Genomic DNA, 11,991 nt, shown 5'->3' with positions numbered 1-11,991 from the left:
TCGGGCTCTGAACGTGTAGTATACAATAAGCAAACACCCGCCCAAGATCACAGCTGCTGCCTGCATATACAAAAAGCTCATCATAGGTCGCGTCTATGCCCAAAATGCTTGAAACCTTCCAAGCTGTACGTATTTCCAAGCAACACATACTCGCCACGCGGAGAGCAGTCAATGCTGATCGATTGCTGAATCATATTTGATAAAGAAGCAAGACATGAAATTATGTAGACAAATTTGCATGGAAATACAATCCAACTCACAATAGAGTATATGACGCAAACTGAGGTATCACACCGTCGGTCCAACAGCAACTCCATGAGATCCTATGTAAAATCATAAACCACAAGTGCTTGGCTGCCTTCACTCTTCTCTCGCAACACGACAACGTTTTGCTCATCAAACCCAACCCATCCTCGACTGACTGATGAGTCATCAAAGCCTTGGTCAAGTGCAAAGCGTAGCCCATTCTCCCCTCCGGAAGCATCGTTTTGACTGTCTGCTTCACCAACTTTCCACGGCTGTATGCGCACACTCAACTCCCCGTTCCTTGAGCGTTTTCGGTTTGCAGAAGAGTTCATACCACCTTCTAAATCCCAGACGCGGAGTTCGTCTCCAATTCTGCTGACTGACACGGCCTTACCGCGCATTCCGACGTGGGCGCCAGAAATGGAGGACGTATGGCCCCAAAGCCGGTTTCCAGAACTGATTGAGAGCGCCGAAGATGTTGATCGAACCAAGTACAACGATAAAGTATTGTCCGGGTGCGCCACAAGGAGGTAAGGATGCGAATACGACATCGAGGTCGGCTTCGATCTGCTAGGTCCATTAGGGACAGATGCATCCCTTGCATTGTCTGAGGATGTGTGTACTGGACAGGAAGACGGAGAACGATACGCAGATAGTGTAAATGAATGCTCATCCGCTGCAGTAGCCAACCTTGACTCTAGAAGCTCTCCTTTGTGAGAAAGTATCAGTTCTTGTACACCGACAGTCCAGCCAGACAGATAGGTTGGAAGAGAGTATGCAATGGCTGCAGTCATGCTTGTCGCATTCATCCTCAGTGAAAGAGAGACGGGCGGCCATGCAGTGTGTGACCGGAGGGAGTACAGAAGTTTAGGAGGCTCCAATTCGCCATGCGTATTTGGTGTCCCTTCGAAAGCATATAGAGAAAGGAGATGATCTTCAGTCATGGTAAGAAAGTAAGGCGACGAGTACGCCAGTGCGGATAACATCCCATTGGTAGATGGTGGATGAGTAAACAGGGTTTGGAATCTCTTGCGATCCCTCTTCAGTGCGTATATCGAGAATGAACCATCCTCGAAGCCCATGGCTACCCTCTCTTCATTGCCCTCTTTTCCAGAGGCGTCTATAGCCATAGATATGGGTAGTTGTGGTGCATGTGGTTCCCCATGGAGTTCTGTGGATGCTAGTAGCTCGCGATCATCCTTCGAGCTCCAAGCCCGGAGACCTGATAATGAATCTGCCGCATAGACGACGCTGTTCGACATCATTACCAAAAGAGGTGGATCTGGTGGTCGTTCGGCGACGACAATCTCACTGACGGCGCATTTACCTCTTGTCCAATTATGCCGTAAACGATATTGCTGTTTCCAGTTTGTTTCTTTCCCATCCTTGACAAGATAACTGTCTTCCAGCCATTTTGACAACCGAGAGGAATAGTGTAGTCGATTAGGGTTGGCAGGGTCTTTAATACCGGGTATGCGAGATGCCCGTGGGAGAACGAATGTGCGGTAGTAGGCTGCCTTCCAAAGCTCAGAATCCAAAGACAGGCGGCTGAACCGTTTCGATACTCTGCGCGACAGTTAGTTCGGGTTCGATTCGATTCTTCAGAAGGGCGTACGTACCTCTGGCATACTAGTAGTGACGGTACAGGGATAAATGACAGTACACGAACCAGCAGCTCTTCGCTTAATCTAGACAGCCGATCGGGGTGCAAGAGCCGTTGCACCTTGGTTGGAGGCTCGTTGTCGTCATCCCCATCGTGCGCACGCTTCATAATAGAGAGTGTCAAGTCGGCGGCGAAGGCGAACGAGCCTCGGCAGTGATTGTTCCACCGTTATCGTTATCGCGTACCAGTGTCCGTGCGGTGAGACACTCGTGATTACGCGTTGGCACTAGCGCGCTTCTTTGGACGTTGCCGCCTAATTCCCTTGCACATCCCCAGCCGCGTTCGGACGTGAGCATGTTTAAGTTTACCTGAGTGACCACGATCCTAATTCATGCAATATTCTTTGTGCGAGAGATGGCAGACTTCACAATCTGGGTAGAGCAGAACAAAGCGCTGTGGTCGCGTGTCTACGATGAGGTCATTCAGCCAAGTCTCGAGAAAGAGTGGAATAAGAGTACGTATGATCCTAGTTGCGCCAGTAATATCTAATTGCGCTTCAGGGGAAGAGAGACATCAGAATCAACTGAAAGAGAGTGCGTAATGCCACACTTGCGGCGCAACCATTACTGATGTCAGCAGAGGAAAAGAGCCATGAGGCACTGCTGGAACATCTGAATAATGAGATTTCGAAGTCGGCGCGTCTTTCTAGTGAGAACGCTCAACTGAGAGACCAAGCCCAGACTAAAAGTACTATCCAAGGCGAGAAAGGGGCCATTTCACAAAGTATTTCAGTGGAAGAGCATCGCCGCCTAGTCGAAGAAAATGAGCAATTGAAACAGCAACTTGCCAGACGCAATGCAGAAGCTGCCCCATCAGTATCAGCTGAGGAAAAGGCAATCGAAGACGTCGGGACGACAATCACAGACAATGAATATCACGACCTTGCCCAAAAGTTCAGCCAACTAAGCAAGAAGTATAGCGATGCCACTCAGCAGGTGAAGTATCTGCAGCGGAAGAATGCTACAGTCATGCAAAAGAACAAAGACATGAAAGAGAGTGTACGCGCATGGCAAGAGTATGCGGATCGGCAATCGGGAAAGCGGAAACATAAGTTCCAAAGTCGAGTCGAGCCAGCAAGGCTGCAATCACCTGCCAGCCGTGTTTCTCCAGGGGATGAACCCAATATCCCTTCAAGTCCTCGGAGTACGGCTACACCCAGGCTATCTCCAACTCTCACCGACTTAGGGCGTTCCTCCCCCGCTCTCATGGTTCCCCATGCCCCTGAAGGAACTGCGCATCAGTCGACGACGACATTGGATTCGGTTTTGGGTGAACACGATCCATCCGAAAATGCAGACATCACACCAAAGCCACGGCCTCGCATCAACGGCTCGAAGCTATCAAAACTTCAACGGATAACTTCAGATCACGACAGCCGTCAGCAGACTCATCCAAGTTCGAGTCAGACAACAGTGGATGAGCGCGATGAATCAATGACTCGGCATGAACAGATAGTAGGCGTTGAAGATGAGGATGATGACATGCCGGAGTTTGTATCAGAGAGGTCACTGAAACGCAAACGTGGAGAACCGACCACTTCTAGATTCGAGATTTATGCAGACCGGTTATCGGATGGCACACCTGTTAGGCCGTACCGTGTGAAAGAAGAACAGTGCAGTAGCCCTCCGGTCTCTGCATACAAGCTACTCCACTATGAGGCGACGATGGACCTGGATGATCCTGCATCCAACTTGCTTCAGACACCTCGTCATAACCGAAGGCGACTATCAATCCCTGCCACCAGCGCAGAGACACCTCGACGGCGAAGATGCAATAGCGCACCATCAACACAAGAGATCAAATCAGAGAATGAAATTGATCAGGTCCTTATGCCAAATAATCCAGTAAGGCTGACCACAGAATCCCTTATGCTTCCAGAAGTCGCCAGCACGGAGACTCGAGCCTTTAGTGAGCCCATGGAGCCAACTCAGATAGAGACCAATGTCCTAAAATCCATCGATCCAAACATAGTGAACACTGTTTCTGAGGAGCCACCGAACAAACGCTCAAGGAACACGGGGTCCCGGTATCAACAAAAGCATGAATCTTTATCAGAGTCTAATGAAACACTGCCCTTTCTAGACAGTGAGCTACGGCTACCACCTACCTCAGCCCGGGCGCGAATGAACCAGAGGTTTCGAGATCTGAAAGATCTCCAATCACCCTCCAAAGCGCAATCGAAGACCCTACAAACAGGCCCAACCAAGGTCAAGATTGGGCAGTTTTCTACCCCATCAAGCTCGTCCCACACCACATATACCCCTGGTCTTGAGAAGAAATCGGCTCAGTCAGTATCCAAACGTCGTTCGGATTCACGTGAAGATCCAACACCGGATCGCCCAATCTGGACAATGAAGCCGCCAGAGACACGCTCAAGTGCTCGAAAGAAACGTGATTCGTCATCCAAAGAACAAGTCCCTCTACGAGAAAAACCGGTCACAGAACTTGGTATTCAAGATTTCAAGCCAAACCCAGCTTACAATCAGGGCTACAGCTACGCGTTCTCTGAAACTGTTCGTAAACGTGGAGATCGCATGTGTCTCCCTGGCTGTACAAACCCACAATGTTGTGGGTCCACTTTCCGAACTTTTGCAGCGGCTCAAGCACCTCTTAGTGCCTCACAAGAAGAGGCTTTGCTGGAAGACTACCTCGGAGAGGCTTACAGCAAATTACAGTTGACGCAGATGTCATCCGAGGAACGACAGGAGCTAGTGCTACAAGCACGAACAAGGAAAATGGCGAAAGAATCAGGGAAGCATCGTGAAGCCTACCAGCGACGAAGGACGCCACCAGGCTTCTGGAGGGTGGATTTTCCAACAACCCAAGAACGGGAGGAGGATCGGGCACGTGCGAAAGAACAAGAGAGATTGGAAACACACGAACGGTGGATTGAGGCGAACAGAAGGGGCGGCAAATGGATTTTCAGAGATGAGTAAGAGTTTTATTCAGAAGCCCTCCGAGTGGAGGGCACCATACGTGAACCGTGGTTACGATTTTAACATGAATTTATGCTCCTGTTAACCATAGTAAAGACTGCGCCAATGGTAGACATTGACACATGGGGCTGTCTACTCCTATTCATATATCAAGTCGACCATCTATAGTGCTCTTACACTCCAAGCTAGATATACTTCACACCACACAGAACACCACTTCCTCACCATACACACCATACCCAAGCTATACCAAAGCACCACTACATCACCACCAAAGCCGCATCAAGGCCACACCAAGAACAGGTTCAAATACCTTACACACATGACAACAACCATGTCTCAACAAATGTACACCCGCGAAGAGTTCCTCTTCTTCTTCATCAACCCCACCACCACCTCATCATACATGACCGCAGAATGCACAATCTGCAGAGAACCTTTCTCGTCCTCCCCCGATGGGTGTGCAGTAACTTTCTCAGACAAAGAAAGCTGTAAACACGTCTTTTGCAAACCCTGCATCACCCAATGGCTGCGCACCAAAGGGGTCAACTCCTGCCCAACATGCAGGAGGCAACTCTTTGTTCTCGACAACGAGTACTATGACGATGATGATTTTTCTGATGGAGAAGATGAGGAAGAGGACGAGGACGAGGACGAGGACGAGGAGGAAGAAGGAGAAGCCGAAGTCTTCTTCACTAACGAGGAAATCATGGAATTACTCGAAGACACTTGGTACAAGGTTTTCTGGTTGCTTGATGAGCATCGTCGGTCTGTCTCGAGGGCGGACAGCACTGTTCACGAAGAAGAAGACGATGAAGACGATGAAGATGAATTAGCCACCAAACCCCCTCTCCACTCTTCCACCCTCCTACATTCCTTCATGCGCACCGTCGCATCCCGTGTGGACACTTACTACCTCAACGACGCTACGGGTTTCGCCACTGGCATGAAAATCAATGTGCTTTCGTGTATTCTCCTCCGAATAACGGCCGAGCTGGTCAAGCGTATCGAAAGCACCAGTGGAAAGGGAAAGGTGCCGGCTTTTTCGCGGGAGACGGCGGCGGAGTGGGAGGGGCCTTTGAAGTGGGTCATGGGGTATATGTAGATTGTATTCGAGACCCGATAAGCGGGTGTTTTAGGAGAGGGATTTAGCACAGCAGACTGAATGAGCTTGAGCTTAGTTTTTGTGGCTTGGGATTTGTGGCTTGGGATGTTCCCTGGAGAAGATTCGGGGCAGCGGGCTGGGTTCGCCGCAGTTTTGTGGCTTGGATATCCTGGAAGGGATCTTTGCATTAGCGGGCTGTATACTGTTTCACTTTGTGGTTGGGATATTCCCTGGAGAATTGAACTGTTCGGCTGGACCCCTATGCACAGTATAGCTTGGATGTACCTTAAAGGACACTTTGTAACACTAGGCTAGATTTCGCCTTGTTATGTAAATTAACCTTTCTTATTTCACTCTGTTGGACACATTGCAATGAATAATAAGTGGGGGGTTTTTTTTGCTTCCGCATCTTAGACTTTGATCTGTTGATATTCGCTACATAAGAAAAAAAAGAGGAAATCTGCCAAATAGGTCACACACATACGTATATGGCGGGTATATAGAACTTTGCAAAAAAAAAAAAAAACGCCTTCAAACCAAGAAAAAATAATACAACAAATTGAACAAAAGACTTCTTGTCCCCAACCTTGAACACCTTGCGTGCTTTTAAGCCAGTGCCAGACAAAAAATAGGAAAGAAAAAGGTATGGAAATATGAACATGGACTCATGAACAGAGATAAGGAAAGGAAAGGAGATGGTAGGAAAGTGAACAAAGGGAAAAAAAAGAAAAGAAAAAGAGTGCCAGTCTAGTAGTATACACTGCGGCTTTTGGCCACTACACGCGAATGCTTCCCTTGCGGTACTTCTCATCTTTGAGCGGGACAGGCGGGCGTTCATCTTCCGAGTTGCACTGAGAAGGCATGGCCGAGTCCTTGCGCTCATGTCTGGGATCGTACTTTGCACTGGGAAGAGTGCGCTCAGGGATGTACTTTGCACTCGAAAGCATGGGTTCGGGCGAGTAAGTCGCGCTGGAGAGAGTGGGCTCCTTCGGGCTGTATCTTGCGCTTGAGAGGGTAGGCTCGGGCGAGTAGGTGGTGGCGGGCAGGAGTTGGTATATGCTTGAATGGGATGTGGTAGAAGGGGATGTGTACATGAATTCATCGATTGCGTCGTCGATGTCGCTGAGGAGGTTGTTCTCGTTGGAGTGGGAAACTGAGGAGTTGGACTTGCGGTCGAAGGGCTGCTTGGGGTCGAAGGGGAAGGTGAAGGAGATTGGGCGCTCCTCGGGGGTGTAGGAGATTTGCGGTGCGAGGAATGCCGAGGTGGGCTCGAAAGGTGATGGGTGGTAAGGTGTTCGGGGGCTGACAGGTAACGGTGAGAGCATCGCCTGAGAAAGAGGGGTTTCAGGAAGCCTCTCGCGTGGGCTAGCAGGGCCCAGCGATGCTGGTCTGGCTTTTCTTTGGGAGAATCCGCCGTCGTAGGTCGTCGCTGGTAGAAGGTAGGAGTTGTGCTCTGGTGCAGAGGTAGAGACTTCCTTCTCTTCCCGTACGATGGTGTAAGAAATAGGTCGCTCGCCTTGCTGGAAGGGGCTTTCTGGCTTTAACAGACTGTCGGCTTGCTTGGATGGGCTCTCGCCTTCTCTGAAAGGACTTTCGACCTGATCGTTGTTCAATGTCGAGGAAGAGGAGAAGCCAGGAGAGAGTATAGGATCGCTCTGGCTCCTTGTATGTGTGATGTAGCGTGGCGAGGGAACTTGAAGGTGGCTTGGGGAAAGCTGGTAGTCCGGTGGCGGTGCGATGAAGATGTCGCCATGACCCATGCGCTCACCTGGGTCGACGTTGCGGAGAGCTCGCAGTCTCTGGTTTGCAAAGTCTGCCTCGAGAATATGTGCCCTCTCAACCAGCTTGTCGACTAGCTTGCCATGTGAGTCCTTGAAAGTCCTCTTGACGAAGCTCAATAGCAGTGCTGAGCATGTCATCCTGACATCTTCCCGAATATATAGTCCGTTCCTTGGTGTTCTTAGGTCAGGCTCGGCGGGAAGCTTTGGTTCACCGGGTAGCCTTCCTCCTACAGTCCACTTTGATTGGATGTCGAGACCCAATGGTGCGTATACATGTGTGAAGAGGCCATCGGCTGTGTCGTTGAAGCAAGCGTGATATGATACTGAACCAGTAGCCAGACCGCCTGGTAGATATGAGACCTTGTCTTGTAATCGTTAGTCTTGGGTACAATAATAGGGGGCTGGTGAGAGGGGGTTTACCCTTGATTGTGTACCACATGGCCCAGTACTCATCAGTGGGCGCATAGGAAGGAGGTTTGCACATGAACCGCTCTACAACCAACGGGTTCAAGTCAATCATAGCCAAGTGGTCATGGTACATGTCTATCACGCTCTTCCTTGTGATGCCAGCCGGAAGCGGCGTAATAGTGGTGAAGACAGCAGTCTTCGGCATCCTGTCTCCTTTAGTGCGGGTTGAATCTAAATCGATCTTGATCTGGTTCCAAGTTTCAAGGAATCGGGGTATGCGTGGATGCGTCTAGATGTTTATACACACGCGCGTGAGAAGATGGAGAGGTAGAGGAAAGTTGTTTGGACAGCAGAGCAGCGAAGGAAGACGTATTTGTTTCGCAGGGTAGAAGAAGCCGAGCCCAAGAGCGCTGACACACTTCGCACGTGTATCAGGCATGCGCTAGAGCACAGCTTCAGATCCCCTGCACCATTCATATTTGCGGAAGGTTTGGGAACGACAGGACCCTCGCCAAGCTCCTTGCCAATACTTCGGGAACGACACTGATGCCGTTCTCGACACGCATCTAGAATTCTGCCTCCTGTCATCAGCTGCCAAGCGCAGCCGGAAGTGTGTTTGACCGTTCTGTTTTGATGCAGGTCCTCCAAGCGGCACCACCAGCTCACACTGGCAGCGTCTAGAAAACACTAATGCCGAGAGCCCACAAACACAAAAATCCACATTGCTAGGCGCAGACGCGGAAGTGGAAGTTTTGTGCCGGAACCAAGTGGCGTAGTGTAGCAGATGTCCGTATCCTGGTGCAGATCCGCCGCATGTACGTTAGAAGCTAAGGTCCGCGCTAGCACAAATGCGGAAGTTACAATGAACTATTCGAGGGTAGTTCTACTTGAACTTCAACTTTACAGTACAACTTGTGTATAATAGACTTTGCCTGTCAACCATGACTGTCAAAAGGAAGGTTTACTGTCATAATAGGCATCCACGAAAAAAAAAGGCTTCGGCTGTACACTCAGCGACTGCTGCGCATTGCGCACCGCAGAGTACAAAGTACCCCAGAGATCGCCATCTTCAGGCATTGCATGTCTCTTTTCCGTTTCAGCATGGCTCCGTCAGGCATTCATCGTATGTTCAGGCAGGTGCATCCCCTTTACCCGAAGGAGATTTGCTGTGCTGTTACAAACCAAGCGTTTGAAAACGACATGTTAAGAAAAGTGGCGCTCGGTTTGACATTCAGGTCTCCGCACCGAGGTCCAGACGTACTTATTTCTCCAAGGTGCGCTGTTTCATCCGCGTGTATGCAAGCGCCCTTTCTTCTCGTCGTCTACAAATCCTTCTTCTTGGACGTGTCTACGTGACAAATGCCCGATGCTATGTATAGTAGAAATGATTTGCAAAAAAGCAAAAAGGTACTCCGCACCCGTTATCGATGACATATACTGCCCTGTTTTTAGGCGTGCGGATTATTTCGCCCTTTTGCTTTTGTCATTGCTTTTGTCATCGCATTTGGCCGAGAACTAAACACAGAGGCTTAGATAGCGCGATACCTGAGGTGTCATTCAGATTGACACCTGTCACAAAAGCAAACTTGCATAGACTCTTCGCAACGATACTGTATCAAGATAGATTACGAATATTGATATTGTAGCTGAATTTCAGTGCTGCGCAAAGCAAAGCAGAGCAAACGAGAGACATCATTCATTCATGAGAACACCAAAGCGCCGCAATCATGCCTGATGATCGCTTTCCTAGTTATGTACGCGTCACCCTCACGTCTTCAGTCTCATCTATACACCTTGGTGCATTTTGATCTCGTTCCCATATGGCTTCTTCCCAGCGCTCGCCGCACCAGTCTTGCGTCCTTTGATAACTGCCATCACACTAAGCCCGAAGGTGGCCATCCACGCAAACCACGAGACAGCGCTGAGCGCCGTGCTTGCGCGAGCTACATCGCAGACCTAATTGATCACAGTTAGTCTCCATTCAGCGTAGACTATACTATTTCCTCTAGTTCGCCTCTGGAAATCTGCTTCTACAGCCTGAAACATCACCATTGACAATCGAAATCACACTTACCATGCCAAAGCAGATGCGACCGTTCAAAAACACGCCTAGCGAGACAAAACCACTGAGCCAAAAGAGCATCGTCATGCCTTCGATGCCCAACAGAGTCCACTTCATAGCGGTTTGTTCTGCCAAGTGGGCGAATTTGCCCAGCGAGATGAGCATCAAAGGAGCGAGCGTCAGAAGACTCCAAGCTGGCGCGAAGATGAGGTAGTTGATTTCGATTGGAGACGACTGTCGCCAATGACTTGACCACCATGATGATACTGAGACTACGTGAGCTTGGGTCTAAAGTACAGGCAAAGAGTCAAGCATACCGTACGCCATGAGTCCCAAGACAACAATAGAAAGTACGGCTTGAGCGGCGCGCGCAGGAAGCATCCAGTTCATCGCCATTTTGGATGTATGCTGTAGTCTCTTCTCCTTAGTAAGTGTCGTATCGTATGTGTAGCTAGCTGGTGCCTTGACGCTTTTCTTGCCAAGGCGACTGGAACGAGCGGTTCGATCTGCTTGTAATATATCCTCTGAATATCGTGCGTGTCCAATATACTAGCGATTTACTGAAGAGAAGACTTGTCGCACCACAGCAAAACACCGCACACACACACAAAACGATCGTGAAAAAATCGGCCAGATACACGTCCCTTTTGGCGTTGTCCAGACAAGCGTAGGAGATCCACGGTGGAATAATGTCGAGAGGCGAGAGAAATGGGATCAAAAAGCGTGGGAGGGGAGAAAAGGGTAAAGTGGGAGAGAGAGAAACCCCGATGGTGAGGGGGTGGGTGCTTTAGTCGCTACAGGTAAAATATCCAAGGGCAATCCCTGACCGCAAAAGAAGTGCAAAGTCGAGAATCAAAAAATGAAAAAAAAAGATATTCACGGGTCAAAATAAAAAAAATAAAAAGCTTCAAACTTGGAAGAATAATAAGGCTCCAAAAAGAAAAGGAATGAAGAGAAACTCCAGGTTTCCAATCCCACGATTGAGAATGAGAGCGAGCGATCAAAAGAGGAAAGCGAAAAAAAAAGGCGTTCAAGGACGGAAAGCAAGAAGAGAGAGAAAGAGAAACCCCATCACAAAGATGGGACAAGATGAGACCCAGGCATATACAAAGGATACCCCCCCCGCCACCCCAGCCCCTCCCCACAAAAATCACACGCAACCCTTCACGTACACATTCATGCCGCCCATTTTTTTTCTCTCTCCCAGTCAACCGTTCTGCTCGCCATTGTCTACGTAAACCCACATACCACCAAAGAAAATTCCATCACACACACAGTCTGCGACCGGCGCTGCCTCAACGCTCAAAACTACCCCCACCTTCCATCTTAATGCGTGGGAATCCTACTAATATCATTAAACTAGAATTCATGCATGCGTGCGTGCCGGGCGGAAAGGTTGGGCGTATGGCCACACCAGTCCGTTGGGGGCACGGGATTTTGGGGAGGGGGGGCTTGGGTTGGTTGGTGTTTCAGCGTTGTCCCCCTTGACGGGAAACGGGGAGGTGGAAGGGGCCGGCAAGGGTGGTGGTGTAATCTGTAACGGTTGTGCGACAGGTGGTTGGGCGTTGTGATTGGTAGGATGCGCTTGGTTCGTCACAGGTTGCAGAGAGCCGCAATTTTTCGTGGTTTGGGAAGGGAAGGGAAGGGAAGGGAAAAAAAAGGTGGAAAGGACGGAAGAGGGAGAGAGGTACTTGCGCATCGCCCGAATTACGCATCCATGTTGCCTTGTATTGCGCAACGGTATTGCGTGATACGATCGGCCTTGGTTACACGCATAAAACGCCTTCACT

General features: G+C 49.6%; 5 protein-coding genes across 5 annotated transcripts; 2 read left to right on the top strand and 3 right to left on the bottom strand.

The window, feature by feature from the left end:
* Positions 1–174: 174 nt before the first annotated feature.
* On the bottom strand, positions 175–2,041 carry PSV08DRAFT_229689 (uncharacterized protein). The gene is made up of 2 exons (XM_014225233.1): positions 1,866–2,041; positions 175–1,812 (listed from the first exon to the last, which is right to left on the bottom strand). The coding sequence occupies exons 1-2, from the start codon at positions 2,015–2,017 to the stop codon at positions 324–326; spliced, it is 1,641 nt and encodes a 546-aa protein (XP_014080708.1). The 5' UTR covers positions 2,018–2,041; the 3' UTR covers positions 175–323.
* A 162-nt stretch (positions 2,042–2,203) lies between these two features.
* On the top strand, positions 2,204–4,988 carry PSV08DRAFT_412063 (DNA repair protein endonuclease SAE2/CtIP C-terminus-domain-containing protein). The gene is made up of 4 exons (XM_014225232.1): positions 2,204–2,363; positions 2,410–2,442; positions 2,489–2,724; positions 2,803–4,988. The coding sequence occupies exons 1-4, from the start codon at positions 2,264–2,266 to the stop codon at positions 4,843–4,845; spliced, it is 2,412 nt and encodes an 803-aa protein (XP_014080707.1). The 5' UTR covers positions 2,204–2,263; the 3' UTR covers positions 4,846–4,988.
* A 191-nt stretch (positions 4,989–5,179) lies between these two features.
* On the top strand, positions 5,180–5,950 carry PSV08DRAFT_365409 (uncharacterized protein; the record flags this gene model as incomplete). The annotated part of the gene is made up of 1 exon (XM_014225231.1): positions 5,180–5,950. One exon carries the CDS (start codon positions 5,180–5,182, stop codon positions 5,948–5,950), a length of 771 nt encoding a protein of 256 aa, XP_014080706.1.
* A 776-nt stretch (positions 5,951–6,726) lies between these two features.
* Positions 6,727–8,344, bottom strand: PSV08DRAFT_251129 (uncharacterized protein; the record flags this gene model as incomplete). Its single annotated transcript, XM_014225230.1, has 2 exons — positions 6,727–8,096; positions 8,152–8,344. 2 exons carry the CDS (start codon positions 8,342–8,344, stop codon positions 6,727–6,729), a joined length of 1,563 nt encoding a protein of 520 aa, XP_014080705.1.
* A 1,431-nt stretch (positions 8,345–9,775) lies between these two features.
* PSV08DRAFT_404811 (uncharacterized protein) lies at positions 9,776–10,597 on the bottom strand (the record flags this gene model as incomplete). The annotated part of the gene is made up of 3 exons (XM_014225229.2): positions 9,776–10,095; positions 10,214–10,467; positions 10,519–10,597. The coding sequence occupies 3 exons, from the start codon at positions 10,595–10,597 to the stop codon at positions 9,925–9,927; spliced, it is 504 nt and encodes a 167-aa protein (XP_014080704.2). The 3' UTR covers positions 9,776–9,924.
* Between the last annotated feature and the right edge of the window lie 1,394 nt (positions 10,598–11,991).

This window comes from Bipolaris maydis, assembly GCF_028858645.1.
Source record: "Bipolaris maydis strain C4 unplaced genomic scaffold PSV08scaffold_14, whole genome shotgun sequence".
In the NCBI taxonomy this organism is placed as follows: Eukaryota; Fungi; Ascomycota; class Dothideomycetes; order Pleosporales; family Pleosporaceae; genus Bipolaris; species Bipolaris maydis.
Note: the sequence above shows the minus strand (reverse complement) of the source record. Positions and strands in the feature narration are given on the sequence as shown.

Bases quoted from the DNA above. Each gene is read 5' to 3' on its own strand.
- PSV08DRAFT_229689 (XM_014225233.1), bottom strand. From the start codon at position 2,017: ATGAAGCGTGCGCACGATGGGGATGACGACAACGAGCCTCCAACCAAG. The intron at 1,813-1,865 runs GTACGTACGCCC...ACTGTCGCGCAG, and splicing joins TCACTACTAGTATGCCAGAG to AGTATCGAAACGGTTCAGCC.
- PSV08DRAFT_412063 (XM_014225232.1), top strand. From the start codon at position 2,264: ATGGCAGACTTCACAATCTGGGTAGAGCAGAACAAAGCGCTGTGGTCG. The intron at 2,364-2,409 runs GTACGTATGATC...ATTGCGCTTCAG, and splicing joins CGAGAAAGAGTGGAATAAGA to GGGAAGAGAGACATCAGAAT. The intron at 2,443-2,488 runs GTGCGTAATGCC...TGATGTCAGCAG, and splicing joins TCAGAATCAACTGAAAGAGA to AGGAAAAGAGCCATGAGGCA.